The sequence below is a fragment of the Microtus ochrogaster genome, chromosome 15 (genome assembly GCF_000317375.1).
Source record: "Microtus ochrogaster isolate Prairie Vole_2 chromosome 15, MicOch1.0, whole genome shotgun sequence".
Classification (NCBI taxonomy): Eukaryota; Metazoa; Chordata; class Mammalia; order Rodentia; family Cricetidae; genus Microtus; species Microtus ochrogaster.
In genome coordinates this window covers 19991321-20014669 of record NC_022017.1, presented here as the reverse complement: position 1 = coordinate 20014669, position 23349 = coordinate 19991321, and the positions used below count along the sequence as shown (strand labels likewise).

Genomic DNA, 23349 nt, shown 5'->3' with positions numbered 1-23349 from the left:
TGACTGCAGCTGGTTCCTTGTCACTTTGTGCCTAAACTTAAATGTTCTATCAACCCAACTACACATAAACTGAGTTTTAAGAATGGACAAGACATCTACTCTAGTTGTACAACTAACCTATCAGCAAATAAGGCGAAGTTTGACTCTGTCCAGGTCTGCCTGGTGCCCCATGACATCACAGTATAGCTATTAATATTCTAGGAAATGTCACCTTAGGGTACATTAAACATGAATCGGGTACTTCTAAGATATCATCAGCCAGTTCCACGGTTAGCTACAACATATTTCCTCTTTGTTGCTAAGAATGACTGAAAGCTAAGTATGGTGATGTAATATTCTGAAAACACCTCTTACATTCTAAGAGACTAGAACACTTGCTGGACCTCAGAGTCAAAGTTAATTGGTACACCTTGAGGTCATCTAAGACTGCCACCCTATTGTGTACCCGCTCATTCGTTACACCTGACTTTAAGAAAAGCATGTAACAATCAACCTTACTATCCTTGGATTTCCCATGCAATCAACCTTTACATCCTAAACTAATGCTTAGTTGTAATCTTAAATTATGTTCTCCTCCACGCCTGACCCAGAAAAATGCATGTGTCCTTGAAAGCAATATTTTAAAATTAATGCCCACCGCAAAATTTGAATACGACATTGGATGTTGATTGATAAACAACGACGTATATAATACCGGTCATTATCTGCATCAGTTGGAGTGACAATCCCTTGTAAAGCTCTGCTGAGGTATTCTATAAAGTATTGCTCATTCCTTCCCCATTTGATGCTTTCTATACTGTTCAGTAAAGAAGAGAGCAATGTCCTTTGCACAGACACACACAGTTGCACAGCAGACACACACATACAATCAGAGACACAGGGTTGCACTCACAAGACTGTTGTAGAATATTATAACTAGGAAAAGATGTGTTACATCTGCTTATGCTGAGGAATATTACTTTAATTATGTGAAGGCATGTTACATTTGATAATGATGTCAAGATGTGTTACATTTGATTATGTTGCATCTGCTTAATCAAGTAAAGATGTGTTGCATTTGTTTCACCTTGCCTGTCTAAGGCACCTTATTGATCTAATAAAATGTTAAATGGCCACTAGCTAGGCAGGAGAAGGATAGGCAGGGCTGGCAGGCAGAGAGAATAAGGAGGAGGAGAAATCTAGGCCAGAAAAAACCAGGAGAAGTATGAAGAGAATGAGGGACAAGAGAGGGACATACCCAAGGCTAGAAGCCAGGCAGCTGCCAGCTAGACACAGAGACAGCAGGAAAGTAAGATGTACAGGAAGGAAAGAAGGAAGGGAAGGAAGGAAGGAAATAAAGAAAGAAGAAAGAAATCCCCAAGGCAAAACATAGATAAAGAGAAACAGATTTTTAAAAAGCTAATATAAGGCTGAGCATTCATAACTAAGTCTCTGTGTCATGATATGGGAGCTGGTCGGCGGTACGAAAGAAAGCCTGCTACACAAGACAGCATTCAGGTGTTAGGTCTCAAAGCAGGACAAATGGCTGAGATGCCTATTAAGATACCAAAGCAGATGCCAGTTGCCAGGTTCTCCCAGCATCCCTCAGTCTCTCCTCGTTACAGGGTCCTGGCTGGCAGAATCCAATCCCTACCCTAAACTTCTACAGCCCGGGTACTGCGTTGCCCTTCCCTGTATAATCCTGTCCCTTTGACATCCTGGCCCTTTTGCCCCTTTGACCTCCTGGTTTCCTTGTTTCCCTCCCTTCTTCCCTCCCTGCTCTCGGCACATCGTTTAGCTCAGTCTGCTGGCCATGTCCACTCTGGCCTCTCCCAGATGTCTGTGCCTCTAACTATGCTCTCCCTCACATTTACAATAAACAGTCTCCTCCAGCACACCTAACAGCACTCATGTCCTCTTTTGTCCTTCTTCCTATTAATCAATAGGTTCAGATTCAGACTCATAAAACTAAATGAGGACAGAAGACATGGGGAGCGTGAAGAAGAGAGTTCAAATCTGAGCTCGCTCTTGGTTATATGACACCAAGGGTAGTGTTCCCTCTCTTTTTTCCTTCATGTGACGCTAATGCATTATTGGTGACTTGGAGTTTATTATTAATGTGTTGAGATCAGCAAGTCAGCTGGCTATATTATCTTACCCATGTAATACCGACATTAAGGGTTTAAGGAAGGAGAACAGGCATGCGCTCAGGCCATTCTGACCTCTAGAATGACAATCTAAGGCAAGGAGAAGAGAGTGACAGTGAGGTGTTGGCGAACGGCAGCTTCATCCGTTCAGCCTCGATGATTTTGTAAAAAACGAAGTGACGGTGCTGAGTGAAAAAAAAAATAACTATGAATGTCCAGAGCTACGGTCATTCCAACAACAGGACTCTATTCCCACTTCTAAGGTCAGAGCTATTTTATTGCCGGCTCTGTTCTCAAACCAGCTGTCCACAGAACATATTAAAAGTCCGAAGGAGAATATTTGCTGCAAGCTGATCCTCAGAATGTCAGTCCAGTGTGGAAGAGCGAATGAAAGCTGGCTGTGGACAGCAGCAGGAAAAATGGAGACAAGAATGGATACATCCCAGCACCAAAAGCAGCACAGACTCCTGGGCTCTGAACGTCAATGTGAAAGTTAACAAATTCTTCCTGGAGGAAACATGCCTAGAGGTCAAATTCCATCCCCGAAAGAGCCTTCAGTAACTGATTATATCCCTTAAGCTTCCTCTGAATGAGGAGGGGAGCCTCAAAGAATTGGAAAAAAAAAAAACAGGATCTGCACAGGAATCTAGAGGAGCAGGCTCCCAATTCTCTGCATGAGGAAGACATTAAAGCTGTGCACTGAAATAGACCTTATTAGTTTTCTATTCTTCTGGCACTTGGAGTTTCTTGAGAAGTGGAAATTGAATTATCTCATAGTCACTTCTATATATTTTAATCTATCTAGTAAACTATAAATTCATCAAAATGAAGATGTTCTATCAAGAGGTACTGCTCCCTCCCTCTCTGCTGTGGATGGCCTGTCATTAGACCATGTATCTCAGGGAGGAACAGCTTGACGATGTGGAGACCCTCAAATTCTACCAGCACAGGAAGCATAGTCACAAACCCAGAAAGAAGTCCCCAGGAAGAAGGAACCAAGAAGTCAGACTCAAGGAATATTTTATCAAAGGTGTACGATAATACAACTCCTGTACCTTAGGCTCAGGGATCACTGTGGAGAGAGGGACGAGGAGATGGCAAGATTGTAAGAATGAAAGAAACAAGGAGTTTCCTGTGAGATTGTGTCTCCAAGGAATGTCAGAAACTATACTCATTAGTCTCAACAACATGACTGCCCAGACACGGGCTGGACAAGAACAACAGGAATAGATATGCCAACAAGGAGGTAGGTGGGAGTCTGGGAGGCTTTAACCCCACACTGAGAACTACTGACAACTAAGCCATACTGAGAGGAGGAGAAATCGTCTTTCCCAGGGAAAGGCACACCAACTGGCTATCCAATACCAAACAGTCAGCCCTGGAAGCACACATACAATTAACATGATACACACCGAGCAAGTTGTACTTATATATCTAGGAGTAAGTGTGTGCGTGTGTGTGTGTGTGTGTGTGTGTGTGTGTGTGTGTGGGGCAACACTTACTGAAAAAAGAGGCCATAAATTGAAAAAGAACAAAGATGGTTTGAAGGTAGGAAAGGGAAGGGGGAAATTATCCAATTATAATTTAACCCCAAATATAAAATAACTAATTTTAAAAAAAACCCTAAACTTAAGGTTCACTATCCCATATCACACCTTCCTGGGAGATTTTGTTAGAGTTTGGGTATTAGATGTCCCTTTCTATTGTAGATTCTTGCACTAAGAATATTCCAAGGTTGCGGCTGCAGTGTGGCCAGATATGAGTGAGCACTCACCAGGATCTCCATGATAATAATGCACGCACGACGCCATGAAAGCAAGGGCACCGTGTCACTGGATATAGAGGCTAAGCAAGTGCCTCTTGAGCTTGTTTCGGTTGTCCCGAAGACCAGCTGTGCTTCCTGCTTTTGTCCTAAGTGGCTACAGTGCTTTTAAAAGTCCACTTAGAACTGGCCAGACTGGTGTGATTTCTAAATTTCACAGTGAGGTGAGTTTGGAGATAAGGCTGTGCTTCATCCAGACAGGAGGCCTCACTCACCATGGGCTCCATCACTGTTTCTCATGGTGCGGGCGGCTTCAGCTCCTTTGAAGCACTCTGTGTTGCTGAAAAAGCACCTTACTCGTGTTTGTCTATTAGAACATATGCTACAATCACAAGGATGATAGTTGACGGGTCTCTGGGTCTACAGTAACAAAACAGCACATTTTGGTGAGGTTAAAAAAAACAAACAAACAACAAAACAAAAACGAATGCTTTAACTCAGATTTTAAAGATTACTGTAACAGGAAAGTTTGTGTGAATTATACAAGGAAAAGAGATATACTAAGGAAAATGTGTTCCTATCACGTCTGGTCATGAATCTCCCATATTTGTCACAGACTTTCTCTATGATGGACAATAAACGTTGACTTTTTCTTCCACTAGAACTGCATTGCTACAACCATGAAACGCAGCAACAAAGTTCACATCGGAATATTGTTAGCTTAATGGTGGCAACGGTTTGCCAGCCGAGGATTTTCATCCAGTGTTCATTTTCACACATGCTCTCGGTCCCTCCGAATTCCCCTAAGGAATCCTACAAAATCTGACAGTTTCTAATTAAACTTTCTTTGCTTCTCTGCTCCTCAGTCTGAGTTTTGGGGGCCCATGAGCAAGTAGTCAGGGAAGTAGACAGACTGCCTGTTAAGACCTGCAAGAGTAACACTTGGTTGAGGGACTGCAGACTGTGGGTCCCCCTAATGCTGAAGCCCATTCTATACCAGTTTTTAGCAGCTATGCAGTAGGACTGAACTCCAGCTGTTTGCTGAGATAGCCAGCTAAGCAACACACCCTTTGTTTTCCTTTCTTCTTTATTCCCTAGGCCACTTTTCCCATTTCCCTCCTGATGCTTCTTGTCATGAATCTGAAACACCAACACCCCAGGATGAGTTTTAGGGTCTGCTTTTAGAATAACCTGAACAAGTGTGTGAAATGTTCACAGGAAACAGGAAGTAATGGGAACACTCTGGTGGTTCCTCTGTGAAGTCATTTCTTCGTGAGCTTGAGTGTGACGGTCTAGTGCCTTTCCTCATGTCAATATGCAAGCCAAGGAAAGTTCTAGGATCTCATGGAGTAGGTCTTACAAACCCATTATCAACTGTAACACCAAGAATGGTGCTTTTCACCTTGACTGTTATTGTGAGAGCATTATTTGGAGACAGGGCTCTTTTTTTTTTTCTATTCACCCTGCCTGTCAAGAATAAGAAGCCAGGGCTATAGAAAACATTCTCCTCTCCCTCACCTGAATGAAGTTTTCTCTACATTTACCACCCTCTGGCTGTGCTTCTTTGGCCATGTTTGACTGCAGCGTATTTTTTGTTTTTGTTTTTGTTTTTAAATACCAGGAGTTCTTGTTAACAATAAACACAAGACTGGAACAGATCCAGAAATAGTTCATTTTAAAAATTAAATTAATTAAATGTGATTAACAGATATAAATGACTCATTCAGACAACAAGCTGGCTTGGCATCACTCTAGACCAGGTTACAGTGCAAAGGCCTTGACAAGGAATGTGTTAGAAAATGTAAAAATTCCATGACTGCAACAATACTTGAGATGCACGCAACTGTATTGGTGGTTGAATATTATCATCCCAAACACCTGAAATCTGAAATGCTATGAAATCCACAACTCTTTGGGTACCAACTTCGCCCCATTTGGAAAATCTAGATATCACTAACTTATTGTAGTCAAAACAATTGCTACTATTACAAAAATAATTAAATGTAGGCTATGTCTAAGGTGTGTATGGAAGATGAAGTTCATGTTCAGCTTTGGGTCCTACTCATTTAAGACGTATCATTGTATATATGAACATACCCAAAATTCACATGTGAGAAACAAAAACCCCTGGTCCCAAGCAACTAGACTAAGGGATACCAAATGTAGCATTCAGTCATCCTGGATTTGCATCCTTGGTTGACAGTCTACTCTCCCACCAGTTTTAAAAATCCAGCCCTGAGATTTCTGGATTGTAAAATTAAAAGGTAACTATGGGAGCCTGGAACCATACAATCAGGCTTCCCTGTAAATCTCAGTGTGTGATGGGAAGAAGCTACTTAAATTGGCTAGGGCCCCTGCTCCCTATCTGGACAGTGTGTAGAAGAGGGGCTCGGAGCATAACACAGTGGTACAGCAAATGCTTAGTGTGTGCAAGGCCCTGGCTTCAATTCTGCGTACGACAAAGGGTGGGGATGAAACAAACGAATCACGCTCTCGCCCTCTCGACAGGAAACTTAAGCAGGCGGAGCCCGTCTATAAGCACAAGTTAGAACACTGAGTTTACTGGAAGGCGGTAGAAGTGTTTGTTGTTATGAGGTAATAAACACAAATGGGGCAGGGCGTCTGCCATTTCTGCGGATGCTTGTCAAGTTAATACGCACTCAAGTATCACATGGTACTCATTGCATAGTAAGTGGTTTCTGTTAACCCTTGCATCACCACAGAATGTTTTCTAAAGGCCTCAACTCCTCTCTTGAAAATAAAAAGGGAGAAGTTTGTCTTTCTGATGTAGGTGGAGAAACTGTGAAGGCAGCCAAAAGCTGCCCACCCACTTCCATCCCCCGGCTTCTCTCCCTAGAAAAAGGAAGAGTAAAAAAAGATGAAGCGGTGCAATATGAATGACTGAAATATACAACAAAGGGGTTGGGGAAATGGTTCCGTGGCTGCTGCACAAACATGAAGACCTGAGCTCCTGTTCTTAGCACCCATAAAATAAAACGCTGGCCACGGTGTCATTCGCTTGTATCCCTTGCACCGGAAGATGGAGACAGGAGGACTCTGGAGACTCACTGTTAGCCAGACCAGCTGAAACTCCAGGTTCGCTGAGAGATGCTGTTTCGTCCAATAAGATGTGACACAATCAAAAGTTGCTGTCTTTTAACAGCATTTGCATGGGCAAGTGTATCCCTCTACAGGATGTATTGCCTTTGTTGGGGTGGGATAATCACGAGGCAAAGAGGGTGGATATAAAGCACCCCATGAGAGAGAAGAAACAGAAAACAGCCTACCACTAAGACTGTATCTGTAAATGGAGCAAGAATGCTCAGTATTTCCCCATGTGGCTTCTCTGAACTTTTCCTGGTGAGAAAGAAAATATTTCAAATTTAAAATTCACAAAGACTTCAGGATAAAGTTATAACTTCTAAAAAGAAATGTCAGCTTCTATATTTTATTAAACTTGAGCTCAAATGCTGAAGAGCAGTGTCGACTTTACTTCTCATTAAAGGTCAGAAACCATAGGGGGAAAGGGGTAGAATTTTAAGTTTATAATAATAAAATTTCCATGAGACTGAACCCTGAAATTAATAAAAAATTCAAAACAAGGGAGAATACAGTTAATATTTCTAACTAAACCCACAAAATTAGATTATTTAGCTACAATACAAAAATTATTTTAAACTGGAAATAAAGTTTATGAAATATATTGAAGCATAAGAGTCATGAGAAAGAAGGTCACATGCACTCACGTACAATCCGTGCACACCCTGTCACACGTGCCCCAAACAGACACATAAATGTACACACATGAACACACATCTATACCCATGCATACATCCATCCATTCACACTTGCACAGATACACACACATTACACAGCCACAAATACATACATACACATGCACTCATACATGCAGGCACATGTCCAAGCTCCCCACCCCATACACACAGAGACACACACACTGAGGTTAGAAAGGGTCAGAGAAAACACATAGCATGAGAGTCCCCTACTTATCACTGAGGACAAGCTGCACTGTGGGCATCCCTGCACCATTTATAAGTTGCACAGGTTCTGAACAGGAATGCACAGCTATAACCACCAATTCTATCATATTGTCTTCATGCCCAAATCTCTAGCTGCTGGATACAGACATCTTATTATCATCTTTGAGAAGTTCAGTAGCTACTGTGCAACTAGTAGATATGGGCTATCTTCAATCATCATTATTTTCTTATCCCTGTTTTTCAGGATTAAGGCTCAAGTATGTTCTGTGGCTTATGGTACCTTTTATCATGGATAGCTGGTGGTCAATAAAGCAGACCAATGACAGTCATAAATCACAAGGAGTCAAAAGATGGTAATATCCCTTTGTCTCTAAGAAAAGATGGAGGATTTACAAGTATGAACTTTTAAAGATTGGAAACTGTAGTCAGTACAGTTTGCTCTAGGCACTGTGAGAAGATGAAGAAAGCATTTCATCCAGCAGTTAGAACCACACTGATGTGAGATACAGACCATCAATTAGAAATGGCTCATTAAAAGAACAAAAAGAAGAAGAAGAAGAAGAAGAAGAAGAAGAAGAAGAAGAAGAAGAAGAAGAAGAAGAAGAAGAAGAAGAAGAATTCCTTTGTTTTCTGTGCCATTAAACTTGTCAAGTTTAAGAAACAGATATTTAGAGAAACAGACTATATTGTGGGGAGAAAATCACCTAACATATTCATACAGGGCTGTCACTGCCTCTGCATTATTTGAAAGTTTGGTGCTTGCTTTGCTGTAATCCCATGCTACACTGCCAAGGAAGAAAGATGTGTCTCAGAATGGTGGCAGATTAGAATAAATATGGATTAAACTCAGATATGAGGTACTGGATGGGCCTTCATAGGGTCAATAAAGGCAAGAAAAACGAAAGTAACATTGGTAGAAGGGAATACTGGAATCATTGGCAATGAGGTTCCAGTCTGAAAGCGGTGAAATTGTGACAGATTAATGTCAAGTTCACCAAGGACGTGGTTGCAATGCACTAGGACTCTCGATCCTAATGTCTGTTTGAGTTCATTTAAAAACAGTGTGGGGCTTACCTGGGTGGAAGGGCACATGTATGCCAAGGTACATATTGCGAATAGCCAACATGGTAGAAGTGATTTTCTCCTTCTGCTTGTACACAGGTTCCTGACCTCCAACCCTGTTACTAAGTTTGCTTAGCAAATGCCTCTACTTGTCAGGCCCACTAATCTTTATTACTGAAAATTATTTTAACCTTTACACTCTTCTCAAATTATTACTAACTACTTAACTATATTAGGCAACTTTAAAAGATAATTCCATTAGTCTCAAATAGAAACAGTTTGATTAAATTTTACTGTACATAATCATTAGTTCCACTGATTAACTTTAGTAAGTAGCTGGAAGGAAAACTTCTATGATTTGGATTTCCAAGATGTGTATCTCAGAAAACATGGCTGGATTCTTTACCTAGGAGATGACTCTACGGAGACGTGGTGGAATCTTTATATTAACTGAGAGTGTGTTTGATTTGTGTTTCCATTGGCCTATAGAGCCATACATGCCAAAACAGTTGTTTTTGTCTACTTAAAATTTTTTATACAATATATTTTGAGCATGTTTTCCCACCTCATTCTCTCAACCTCCCTCCCCACCAAATTTTATGAACACCAAATTTTATGAACTCTCTTTCTTCTCTCTCTCTCTCTCTCTCTCTCTCTCTCTCTCTCTCTCACACACACACACACACACACACACACACACACACATACACACACACACACACACACACACACACAAACATAAAATGAAAAATCAAAATACCAAGTCAAAAAAAATGAAACAAAACACACACACACACACACACAAAACAAAAAAAAAACCCATATGAAGTCCCTCAACACTTAAGGATCTATATGTTAGAGGACACAGGAAGATTGTAGGAGCCCAGGGTGATGGATGACTCCAAGGAAACTGTCTTCCAGACACAATAGGACAGATAGACATATGAACTTACAGATTCTGTGGCAGGATGCATAGGTTTAAAGCAGTTCTTAATAATGACTGAATCACACCAAAGTGCATCTTTAGTCCACTTATCCCACAACACATACATGGTTAAAGTGGTAAATAGGGACCTTTTTGTCTTCCCTGCATTTCCAAACAATCTCTTCTCCTTCATATACTGAACCTAATAAGCTCATTTATTAATGACCTTATACTTCATGATAATGCACAGCCCTGAAAGATAGGAATAAGCTCTTTCCCGTAATGCCTGGCAGTGTGACACAGCTGTGCTTGGCTAAGTTCACAGTTCTGATGTTTCTCTACCCAGTTTACAGTTGTGAATTCTCTATTATTCTTACACACAATTCATATATTCTTCCTCTTGTCCTTAGCTCTTGTTACTTTTTCTCTTTTCTCTGTCTTTTGCTTTTATTTCTTGCTCTAAAATATGTAGAATCAGACAGTCTGCCAGCCTTCCCATCCCAGCTACTTTCCCCATCTTGAATTTTTTCTCAGTTGACCTAATACTCATCCACTTTCCTTCCATTCTCATTCTCTGAATAATGTGAACTTTGCATAGAGGGTCTAACCAGCAGTACCAGAGAAGGCTCAGCAGTTAAGAAAGAGGACTGGCTGGTCTTCTGAGGACTCAGATTTGATTCCCATCACCCATGTGGTAGCTGAACACACCTGTAAAAGTAGTTTCAGGGTATTTAACACACTCTTCTGGCTTCTGTGGGTATCATAATTGTAAGTGGTATATAGACATACATACAGGCAAACACCTATATACATAAAATACAAAATAGAAATTAAAAATGAATACATCATAGGATGCATAGCAAATCTTGAGATACATAGGAAAACTGAAATAATGTCTTAGATTGCTCCTAACATTGTGGTGGAATAAAGCTAGGAATGAACAAGAAAGACATAGACTATGTACAAATTTGGAGAGTGAAAAATACTAGTGAACTATAGATCAGAGAAATTAAAAAATACTGGGAAATTCCTAACATTGGGTAAAAATTAAAATGATATTCCAAACCTTACAGGGTAAAATAAGAGTAGCAACAAGATGGAAGTTCATAGTTACATATTTCAAAAGTCAGAGCTCTTAAATAAATTTCTTAACAATATGCCTTCTGAACTTAAGGAAACAAGAAAAAACCCAAACCCAAATTAGACTATGGAAAGAAATAATCAACATTAGGGCAGAAATTAATGAAATGGAAAAATTAAACACAGTACAGGAATCAATGAGGGAAAGACTTGAAAAGATAAACAAGGTTAGTAATACTTAGTCAAATGATCAAAGGAATCAGAAAGCGAAAATTCACAAAGTAAGAACTCTAAAGGGAGGCATTACAACAGACCTAATAATACTCAGAAAACCATTAGTATATATTTTAAAAGCTTATATTTCATTAAATTGGAAAATTGCAAAGAAAGAGTTTCTAGATGCACTGAAATTAAATTAACACAACACAAACAATTTAAACAGACCTAAAAGTAACAGGACTGAAGAATATAAGTCCCCCAACTAAAAAATGTTCCCTGTTAAATTCAACCATGTCTATAAAGAAGAATTGACAACAATGTTACAAAAGCTATTTTTTTCTATAAAATAAAAGGGAGAAGAACAGTACTAAACCCCTTCTACAATGCCAAAATTACTCTAGTACCAAATTCAGAATGAGGCACAACAGAAAAAAAGAAAATCACATAACAAATGCCCTGATTAATGTTGATGCAAAGATGACCAATATCATACTTAGAAAAAGCACACAAGAACACATCAAAACTTCACCACAATCAAGTCAGCTTCATTCCAGAGATTTATGGATGGTTCAGTGTATTCAAGTAAATGAATGACACATTACACAAATAGACCCAAGGACAGAACACAAGTGATCATTTCTCTGTAAACTACTAGAGGAAAATGTATAGAAATACTTGAGGATATCTGCATAGGCAAGCATTTGGGAAGGGCACCAGTTGCTCAAAAAGTAATAGACAAATGTGACTCAGTGATGTCAAAAACTTACATACAGCAAAGGCAATTGACTTAGGTACAGAGAGAACATACAGAATTAGGCAGAAACTTTGCGAGTTGCATATCTGTCTAACTCTCTCTAGCATAGACAATGAACAAAAAAATTAAAAAACAATGAACAATCACATCATTAAATGGGAGACTGAAATGAACAGAAAGTCTCAAAAGGTGAAAGACAAATGGACAGTATACATGAAAAGAAGCTAACTTCACTAGCCATGGAAATACATTTCTTGACATTATAACTGTAATGGCAGCCATCAAGAAAACAAAATGGCTCTTAAGGATGAGGACAACAAAACTCTTGTGCATTACCGGGAGAAATGTACGCTAGTCCAGTCCCCATAAACTTCAGCAGAGAGGATTCTATGAAACCTACAATGTGACCCAACTTCACCACTCCCCAAAACTCTAAGTTAATACATCACACAGATACGTTATATCAATGTTTAAGGCATTGCACTGTGTACAATAGCTAAGCTTTGGAACTATCCCAGATGTTCATCAACAGAGGAATGGATAAAGAAAATATCATTTATATATACAGTGGAATTTGTTTAGCCATAAGAATAATGAGATTATAATGCTTGCAAGAAAATGGATACAATAAGAGATTATCATATTAAGTGAATTAAGTGAGTCTCAGAAAGACAAATATAACATTATTTTCCCATTTGAGAGTCCTAAATTGTATATAAAATTGTACTTAAAATCAAATCTATGGAGATTATATGAATGTAGGCACAAACTTGTCTGAGAAACAAGGGGGATATGAGGGACCATGGCCAAGAAAGAAATGTAGTGGCTACGGAGAAAGAATGTGCTCCAAAACCATTACAGGACTGCATGAAAATGCTCTGCGGGACTCTGTACAATAAATGAAGTGCAAAAAGATGTCAGCTTGGATTATACAAAAGAATCAGTGGCATAATTACAATTTATATAAAACATATACTAACAATATTATACCAAACACAAAACTACCTCATGGTTTGGAGTGCTGAGTTTTTAACAATCATAAGACATGCCCAGAGGACATTCCTCTGCATTCAAAAGTGACAAACCATGGAGCACTCTCTCCTGCCTTCCCGGTGAAGCACACCCTGCACGCACTTTTCAAGAACAAGCTGACAAGGATACGTACATGATGGTGTTGATGCCCGAGAGCTGCTGGAACATCTGTAAACCACATCCCACAACTAATGCCCGGCGAGTAGGGGCGTAACTCAGCATTCTGCAGATTACAGGTCCAGCTGTTTTCACAAAGAAAGAGAGAAAGACCCGGCCATTACTTTTAGATCTCATTGCAAATCTCTGTGAAATTAACACCATTGGGCATTTTGAAATACAACTTTTACGGAAATCTGAAAACAATGTCTTGCTTCTAAAACCAACAGTATTTTTTAATCATAATTTGGAAAAGCCGCAGCAGAGAATTCTGATGACCGCATGCCATGGGTAATATTTAGACTCGTAGAACCGAATCTGCCACACATTATTCATCCTTGAATTCTTTCTAGTTACAATGATTAATTATGCATTTTGTTTTTCGACTTTCTTGGCAATTAAAAAGGACTTAAAATGCATCCATATGGGACCATTTACAAGGTAACTGGCAAAAACAACCACCTGAAAAAGCATTTATTGCAAACAAATAGGAACAAAATTTATCCTGCTCTATTCTAGTGACCTCAAGGAATTTAGGCTTGATATCAATTCTGGTTATGGCTACACTGAGAATTATCAAAAGAGAATAAAAGAAAAATAACATCTGTTGTGCATAAATATATATATATGGATGGAAATGTTTAAAAACTGAGTTTCCCTCAAGAGGCATTCATTGATCATTCAGAAATATAAAACAGAGGCTACTGAGATGCCCTACCTGGTAAAGGCACTTGTCACTAAATCTGATGACCTAAGCTTCACCTTTCGGATCCACATGACAGAAGGAAAGAAATAATGCCTGCAAGTTGCTCTCTGACCTCTAGAGGCACACTATGCCATGCACAAATAGACACATGTGTGTGCACACACAAACACATACAGACATGTACACACACACTCACAGATAAATGTAATAAAATATAAATGGGATTTCTATCATCTTAGATCAGTTCTGCAAAGCCATGGTATCAAAATCACCGAGGCCTCTCATAAGGTAACTGGCCTGGGTCATGGCATATAGCTTTACTCTCTAAAAGGTTTGCCACAGAGTGCCCTGGAAACACTAACAAGTGTTGTGTATGGTATCCATGCTGGGCAAGGACATCTCTGCTGTGAGAGAAAATGGCTTGTCACTCCCAAGATGCCAACCATTTAATTAAGGCACATTCCCCGAAGGTCAGGCTTCATCACCAGACCCCAAATAAGCCAAGGGAACTAAATCCATGTAAATCTCACTATTTCAGGAATCTTCTGAGAGTCACATATTTAGATTGCAGAAATGATAAAGAATATGTGCAATGTCTCAATAATAAATGATAATATGAGATGCCGAGCCAGAGTATTAATTAGAACTAAAAGCTATGGGGCTAAGACTATTCTGACTCCTCAAGAGTATGATTAAAACCACAAAACTTGACCTACTGCAAACGTTTCTGCTTCTGTGTCAAGACATGACAAACCAGCCTAGAGGAGCATGCAGTATAGTCACTAAGAGCTCAATAAAAGGGTAACTCATTTAAAAAGTAGACTGAGCGTATGCCACACATAAAAATGACTTCCATTCACTCAGGATGCAGGACAATCAGCTGTATCAGAGGCGCTGTGTAAGACAAGGAAAGGTCAGGTATCTGGATGTGACAATGTTGCAAGACGCATCAATCACTCCCTGGAAGGAAGGTGCGCTTCTGAGCAAACATAAATATCTGTAAGTGAACTTCACAAAGAAGGGATGCACGCAAAACTCTATAAACACTGACCTTTCCCCTACAGTCAAAACATTCGTGTAAAATATCTTTTGCGCTATGTATTAGGAGTAAATTCTAAATGGTAACCAACTCAAAGTCTACTTATCTTGGTTTCCATAGGTCAAAGACTATCTTTTCCTTGTTCAAGAAGTCTATAACAGTATTCGAAATGCTGTAACTACTTCCACTATTCCATTGTATCATGAACTGATGGCCAGGTAAGGTCATAGGGAGAAAATTGTAACAATTAGGACCAAAGTTTGCCATTCCTTAATATGAGGGGATGGGCTAGCATGTGTTGTGGAATATTACTTTAACAATGTAAGTATGGGTTACATTTGTTTATGCTGGATTAGTTTCATTATGTAAAGATGTGTTGCTTTGCCTGCTTAAGGCACCTGATTAGTCTAATAAAAAGCAGAATGGACTATAGCCAGCAGCAGAGTATAGGCAGGGCTGACAGGCAGGGAGAATAGCTAGGAAGAGGAATCTAGGCTCAGAAGAAGAAAATGAGAGGTGAGAACAGGGAGAAAAGGAAGGGCTCGCCCGGGGCCAGGCAGCCAACAGTCAGCCACTGGCAGAGCAGGACTACAGAATGAAAGAAAGGTAAAACGCCCCGAGGCAAAACACAGATGAAGAGAAAACAGGTTAATTTAAGTTATAAGAGCTAGTGGGACAAGAATAAGATAAAGTCAAGCATTAATGATTTGGGAGCTGCTACAAGTACGTATTTCTTTTCTAGGTCTTTAAAAAAATCTAAATTTTCTAATTTTTTCTTGTATTCTCTAAACAATAAGCAATGATAATTCCTTTATTCTACTAGATATTTTTCATTAATGTTTTGATCAGAGCAGTTACACATATGATCATGTGTAAGCAAGTTTAATAATTTCCTTTTGTTAAAGCCATAAACCTAGTTTTTCCAGGGAAGCAGAATGGGCTGGATAAATCAAAACTATCATTAACCTTTATATCAAGAAGGTAAGAGGTAGCAGAATAAAAGACAAGCAAAAAAAAACCCTTAAGGGTACTTATTGTCTGTTTCTCAGTAAAATTCCGAATGCCAAGTCCAATTTCACTGTATGATTATTTTGCTTTTATAATTAAATACAATTTGTATATTCAAGAAGTTCACGTTTGTTTCAGACATTTGTGTCTTGAAATGCAGAGATCCCCACACAAATGCCAAAGCTCATGACCAGCTAACTTTAAACAAATTGGCAGTCACGAAGAGGCTGGGGAATCAGTGTGCTTTGCTTTGTTCTTCTGTTTCAAATATCACAGACTACGTGCTGCATAACTTGTCTGATGTAACAGGTTTAACATGGGTTCAACGGCATCGAGAAAAGAGACAGTCGACCAGCAGCCTTTCCTATGGATGGGTGCACTGGTGGGATCTCAGCCTGCCGACTGCTTGAGCACACAAGGACCCCAGTTGTATCGCATAAACCCTCAGCTTTTGACTGGCATTAGCAGCTGAGATGGAATAAGGGTTCATCAGCTTTACTTCTCCACATGAAAGCACTAAAAAGCCAGGCAAAATCCAGAAGAAAGAGGTTTCCATGCAACATCCTACAACAAGGATCAACAATGTATAGTATCTGGCAAAAGATAAAAATCATAAGTTTTAGAAGACAAGTAATTTCAGTGTCTGATGAAAATCAATTCATCAGGAGAACATACCAAACCTAAATAGTATCAAAATGTATGAAATAATGGCCGACACATCTACTAGGAAAAACACAATAACTCAGTTACTCTCCAGTTTAGAAACAGGCAAGAAATCAGTGGGAAGCAGAAGACATCAGGAATTCTATCAACAAACTGTTTGCTATGGAGGGTCATTTTGGGAAATGGGAATTTTGTTTAAAAATTATTTTAATTTTTATTTATGTGTATGTGCGTCTGCCTGTGTGGGTGTATAGTGTGTATGGGGTTGTATACCATGTGTGGGGTGTATACCATGTGTGGGGGTCTATGCCATGTGTGTGGGTGCATACCATATGTGGGGGTGTATACCATGTGTGGGGGTCTATGCCATGTGTGGGGTGTATAGCATGTATGGGGTGTATACCATGTGTGAGGGTATATACCATGTGTGGGGGTGCATGCCATATGTGGGGGTGCATGCCATATGTGGGGTTGTATACCATGTGTGGGGGAGTATACCATGTGCTTGGATGTATAGCATGTGTGGGGGTGTATGCCATGTGTGGGTGTGTATATCATGTGTGGGGGTGCATACCATATGTGGGGTTGTATACCATGTGTGGGGTTGTATTCCATGTGTGGGGGTGTATTCCATGTGTGGGTGTGTATACCATGTGTGTGAGTGCATGCCATATGTGGGGTTGTATACCATGTGTGGGGAGTATACCATGTGTGTGGGTGCATACCATATGTGGGGTTGTATACCATGTGTGTGGGTGCCCAGAGTCAAGAATGTGAAATCCCCTTAATTGCAGATGGTTATGATCTGCCCAACTTGGGGGCTGTAGGTCCCAGGAAGCCATATATCCAGAAATGAGCTCAAACTGGATATAAGGAGGATTTTTAGCAGTTAGATAAAAGTCAACATTCCTTAGGAAATGTGTCCACCAAAAGGCAATATTTCCCTTGCCTCTGGTATAAGGGACATACAGTTCTCTGTCTTTCTATTGATATATACCTGTGACACCTATCAGCATACCAAAGCTCGCGCTGGCCTCCAGGCTCTCGCAGTCCCAACTCACAAATACTTGCTATGCATTTCAAAGTTCCCACATTAGCTGCCTGGCCCTTCTCATCTCAGATTTCCACTGTCTTTACTCACTGTGCACCCACGACCACTAGTCTCTATTTCTGCTGTCTACACGGCCTCCCCATTTCCTCACAGATTGTCCTGGCCATGTTTGCTACCGTTTGTTTTGTTTTCATTTTTGGGTTTTTTTCCTCTCTGCTCTCTGGATGTTTCCAGATGCTTCTGGATATTTTCACTCTCTTATGCATAATAAATCTTTCCCTCTAATGGAACAGATATCTCAACAGTTGCTTTACAAAGCACTTGTGCATATAGATGCAGCTCTCCAAATCCTAAATTGTGAACCAGAAAAGGGCTGTACACAGTCTTCAGTAAAAACAAAACGGCTATGCTTTAATGTCTTCAAACACATCTCCAAAACTACACTCAATTAATTTAAACGTACTCTAGTTGGAAATTACCCAGAAAATGTTCTTTGACTATAATGCCTTTCAGAAGTCAACCAAAAGGCACCTAGAGTGGAAGTTTTTGGGCGATTCTAACAATCAAGGAACAATGTAAAGAATGTGAAAACACACCATATGAAGTTTGTGGAATGGAGCTAAAAACCTTAGCTACAAACTTAAGAAACAAACAAACAAAAACAAAGGAAACAGACTAAAAATAATAGCAAAACTTAAAATTAGCAAAGAGGAAGACAGTTGAACTGAACCAGTGAAACCAGAATCTGGTTTCTGGAAAAGATTAATAGATCTGGAAATTTCAAACCAGACTGTGGAGGCCAAATGAGGATCCCTTTGAAATGACCCTCGTTCTGAGCTCTGCCTTCATGGCCAAAGAGTCCGTACAGATTGGTTCAAGTTGAGATTATACTGGATTACCTGGTCTGTATTCAGTGGAGCCTAACAGGAAGAACAATGTTCAAGACAGGGAAAATGACAGGGACTTGATTGGCTCAGACTTAGGCTATGAAACATTGGATGACATCAAAGTGGGGAAATCGAGGAGCAGGCTGCCTCCTAGAGCCTGTGGAGAGAGCCCAAGGAGGCCTTCATTTCAGTTCAATCACACTGACTTTCAACTTGTTCCCAACAGCACCAGAGAACAACAAATGTACACTTTTCCTTCTAAAAATAGCTTTTGAATTGTATGTATGTATACATGTTTGTGTGTATGTATAGATATACATACCATTGATGTGGGATTCCCCTCTGTATACCATTGGTTAATAAAGAGGCTGCTTTAGGCCTCTAGCAGGGCAGAATAGAGCAAGGCGAGAATTCCAAGCAGAGATAGAGGAAGAAATTAGGCAGGTGGGCTCCATGTAGCCACCACAGAAGGAGACAGGTGCTCAGGAACTTTATCAGTAAACCACGAGCCTCATGGTAAAATACAATATAATGGGAATGGGTTAATTTAAGATATAAGAGCTAGTTAGAAATATGCTTAAGATATTGGTTAAACAGTATTACAATTAATATAGTTTCTGTGTAGTTATTTTGGGTCTGGGCAGCTGGAAAGGAAAGAGCAGCCTCCGCCAACATGCCATGGCACGCATGAGGGGTCAGGGAACTGTTGGCAGGAGGTGGTTCCCTCTTTCTGTCATGTGGTTTTGGAGACTGAACTCAAGTTGTCAGACTCAAGCAGGGTGTCAGGCCTTTACCCAGTGAGCCATCTCATGAGCTCAAAATGTCAACTTTTGTAGTCTGCATATAATAGACTTTCCTACTTACTCCACGGTGTGAACCCTGTTCCCTTAGAATTTGTTTACTCTCTTGCAAGGAATGTTTTATACCCACCCCAAAAATGTCATGGGCAAAATGTTTCCTCCCCTTTCCTAAGTAATGAAGCTTTGTGAGCTCAAGGGCATTATGCAAACAGCTCCCATATTGCCTTGGGATCTTCTGTATCCTGTATATTCACTGATAGTGATAAATATTCTGTTTTTCATTGTTTCTCTGTTCGTGTTTTGAACACTGATATGCCTTGGAATAAAAGCGCTCGCTCAGGAAAAGCATCATCTAGAGGGCCCTCGTCCTGAATCTCCGGCTTAACTTCAATTTCTTGACACCAGTTACTGGAGGGTTGTGATTGACTTTTTCAGTTACTGACTTTGGGGAATTTGTTACAGAAGCCTTGGAGACTAATACACAGAAAAAAAAAATGAGAGAAGACACAAATGACCAGTGTCAGGAATAAAAGAACTAAATTCAAAATAATAACAGAATAAGACAGTTATATATGATATATTATTCATTTTATATTCTTATACATATAAATTATATTATTATACAATATGCATCACAATATGTAATAAAATTATTAAAATTTTATTATAATGGTAAAATTATTAGGAATAATTTTATGCCATCAGATATATCATCTTAAAGCAATAGGCACATACTACAAAATATAAAACCTTTAAAGTTCAGAGAGGGTTTGAGTAGTCGGACCTAAAAGTTATAAGAAATAATTTATTAAAACTTTTGGAGGGCTAGAAGTTGATTCAGTGGTTAAGAACATTTGCTGTTCTTCTACAGAACTGAGTATAGTTCCCATAATCATGCCAAGCATATCTATGGGATCCAACATCCTCTTCTGGCTTCTATAGGCTATCACACAGATGGCATATACTCGCATAGACATAGAAGCACACACAGAGATACATAATACACACACACACACATATAGATATACATATACACATTTATACTTGCACACATACAAACACACACAGCCTTACTCTTAGTCCAAGTTGACTTGTGTCACTTATTGGGAAAGGTTGTCAAAAAGCATCACAGAAAGGATTTAGGAGTTAAAGGAATTTCAATCTCTTGATTGCTCAGCTAGTTTGATGGTATTTTACATATGTTGAAACTTGCCATTTTACCTACTTTAAATGTGTTCTACTTATTGTATATAATTTATACTTCAATAAAGTTGGCTTCAAAAAATACTGAAAACTTCACCAACAGAAAAGATTTGGAGTACAAGGAAGACCAACACAGTGGTATGGATGGTGACATTCCAAGGCTACAATCCCCTTAACCAGCAGCAAGGGTACTGCCCCAGCAGTGCTGACCAGCCCACGCAGGGATACAGAGGAAGAATCCCTTCGAGATGCATGGCCCTTACATCTCCAATTCCTCCCTGTTTATTCTATTTACTTGAAGACTTTGTCGCATACTAAAGAAAAGAGAAAATGGACATTTTATGACTAACACATTACAAGAACTGAGGTGGAGAAGGTTCCCCACCACAGACACTTTTCAGACTAAATTCTTTGTTGTACTGTAGGTGCTTCTGTGGGGAAAGCATAGTTGGGTTGAGAGCAAGAAAATCATCATTCACTTGAACCATTAGTTTCCTCATCATCAACTTAGGAGCCTGTGATTCGGCTTCAATCATATTCAGTGAGTTCCCCCAACAGCACCGTCAGCTCAGAATGGCAACTTGGCAAAGTCATTCTCATTCTGTCAGCTGTTGTCGTCAAAAAAGGAGGACCAGGCCCTGCAATGAGCATTTCACGGTCTTTCCTCCATTCCCCTTGGGAGTCCGAATGGTATCCTGACATGTAGGTATCCATCAGCACATTGCAGAGGCCAGAAGAATTAGTTATGATTATTAAGCACCAGGGATATTAAATACGACACCATCCTGACAGCCTCACATGTTTGTGTTCTTTCATGCCTGCTCAGTCACGTTATCATCAGAAGCATCCTACTTGGAAAGGCTGCACAGGTGCAGTGACAGACATGAGGGAAGCTGAGCACAAAGTGGGCAAGCAGTCAAGAGGCCAATGTCACGCAGCCTTTCCCTGACCTTACCCTGACTTTATTTGGTACCTGCTCAGGAGACAGATTTTTGAAAGAAGCTCCTAATTTCTTGAATAGTCATGTCTGTTTTGGCAACACGTTTGAGACTTTACCCAACCCAGACCGTGGCCCAGAAGCATAACCCAAACAATTGTGATCTATCAAAACAAATGTTACTAGGTTCCCTTGACCTACATCTGCCAATGATGCCAATTTTGGGGTTTTTTGTTTGTTTGTTTGTTTTTTGTCTTTATAACTGCTGTACACCTGAGCTTCAATGCCAAGCATTCTCTTGGGAAAGAGCCTAATCTCAGTTGCTAGCTAATAAAGGACTCTAATTTGGGCTTATAAAAAATGGCCGTCTATATCTTCCTTGCCTGGATTATAACAGTGATTCTCCCAAGTTCACAACAAACATTAACTAAAGCTAGAATGTATGCTAATTGTCCATGCCATTGTTACAGGATATTTTAAAAGATACACTTGCATCACCTTATTTTCTGGGTAGTGAAAATGAACAATGTGTGAGCATCCTAAATAAGAACTCTGTAGGATCAGAGCACTTTCAAGCTAACCACATTCTGTGCCCATGTCAACATGTAAGGCTGTTGTCCCCATCCTGTTGGCCCCCTCTGCTCTGAGAGACAGCCTTAACCATTTCATCCCTACATTCAGAGAGTTGAACTTTTCCCAAGAAAATAAATAGGAAAATGAGACACTATGGCCTCATGACAAATTCTTATGTTTCTGAGCAGGCCCTCATTGCTGTCAGAGGAATCTCTGATTTTCTTCTAATGGGATGTCCCATAATACACACACACACAACATCTAACTTAAATACTACCTTGGGCATCCTATTGTTCCCTTCTGCCTTCCTTTGTATGTTTGCCACATGTGGAGAGCCTACCTCTATGAGGCTCAGATGACCTTGCTCAATCCCCTTGTGATCGTAGCAATAGGGAAGGAATCATACTTAGAAATCAAAGAAGGTCTGTCACAATGGCACAAGTGACCTAGGAGTTTCATGGATAGTATACTGAGATTAAGGCAAAAGGTCCTATCAATCACATACACAAGTCATCATTTCTTTTTTCAACCTTGTTCTTGCCCTTCATTACCTAAGTATCAGTAACTGAAGACCTATAGCTTTGGAGCATCATTCTCTATTCCTACTTCCAAGGTTTTAATAGTCAAGTTTTAATTAGATTTAACTTCTAACCCTCTGTAAAATACTTACTCTTGTTCTATACCTGTGCCTTCTATGTGTCTCTCTTTTCTATTGCTGGATCAGACATTCATCCATCTCCACCAAGAGACTGCACACATGATCTAAAGTGTGAGTGTAGCTTAGTGCTTAAAGATCAGCTCAACCACAACCTCCCATCTCTACTATAGTGAAAGATTCCCATGAGAAGGATCAGAAACAGTAATGTTCCTGGCAACATTGTATATTCAGTCACAGGCTTCACACACAGATTGTCGGTCTGTACCCCTCTCCAGGCTCAGCCTGGCACCGCCACACTGTGGCACAGCATCTGCTCACGAGCCAATCGACTAACCTGCTGAGCTTTCTGGATAATATGTCCACTGCAATGTTTCACAGGGGCACAGTTTCCACCCAACCTACCTTTTCAATCTATTTTTACATCACTGCCCTCTATCAGGCAGTAGTCCGTCAACTGTTGTGCAATCTGTGTTACCAAAACACACCACGTTTTTATAACCTCACCTTAAAAATGTTTATTCTGCCTGGGACTCTATCCCGATTCCAGATGGCTGGTCATTTCTGTTTCTTTGCTCCTTGATAACTTCGTTTGTAGGTTCTGTTCCTTATCCCTCATCCATATTGGATTTTATTGGGTGTTCGGTTCAGATTTTGTCCTTCTTTCACCATTTTACTCTTCCCTGCACTTAGTGCAGGATCAGGCCAGG

General features: G+C 40.0%; 1 protein-coding gene across 1 annotated transcript in view; it reads right to left on the bottom strand.

Annotated features, from left to right (window-relative positions):
• Nucleotides 1-23349, bottom strand: part of Slc2a13 (solute carrier family 2 member 13) — a 297270-nt gene that overhangs the window by 125017 nt on the left and 148904 nt on the right. The window contains exon 4 of the mRNA XM_005354317.3: nucleotides 13095-13203. Coding sequence (XP_005354374.1) covers nucleotides 13095-13203 — 109 coding nt within the window. The remainder of the gene's footprint in view (nucleotides 1-13094; nucleotides 13204-23349) is intronic.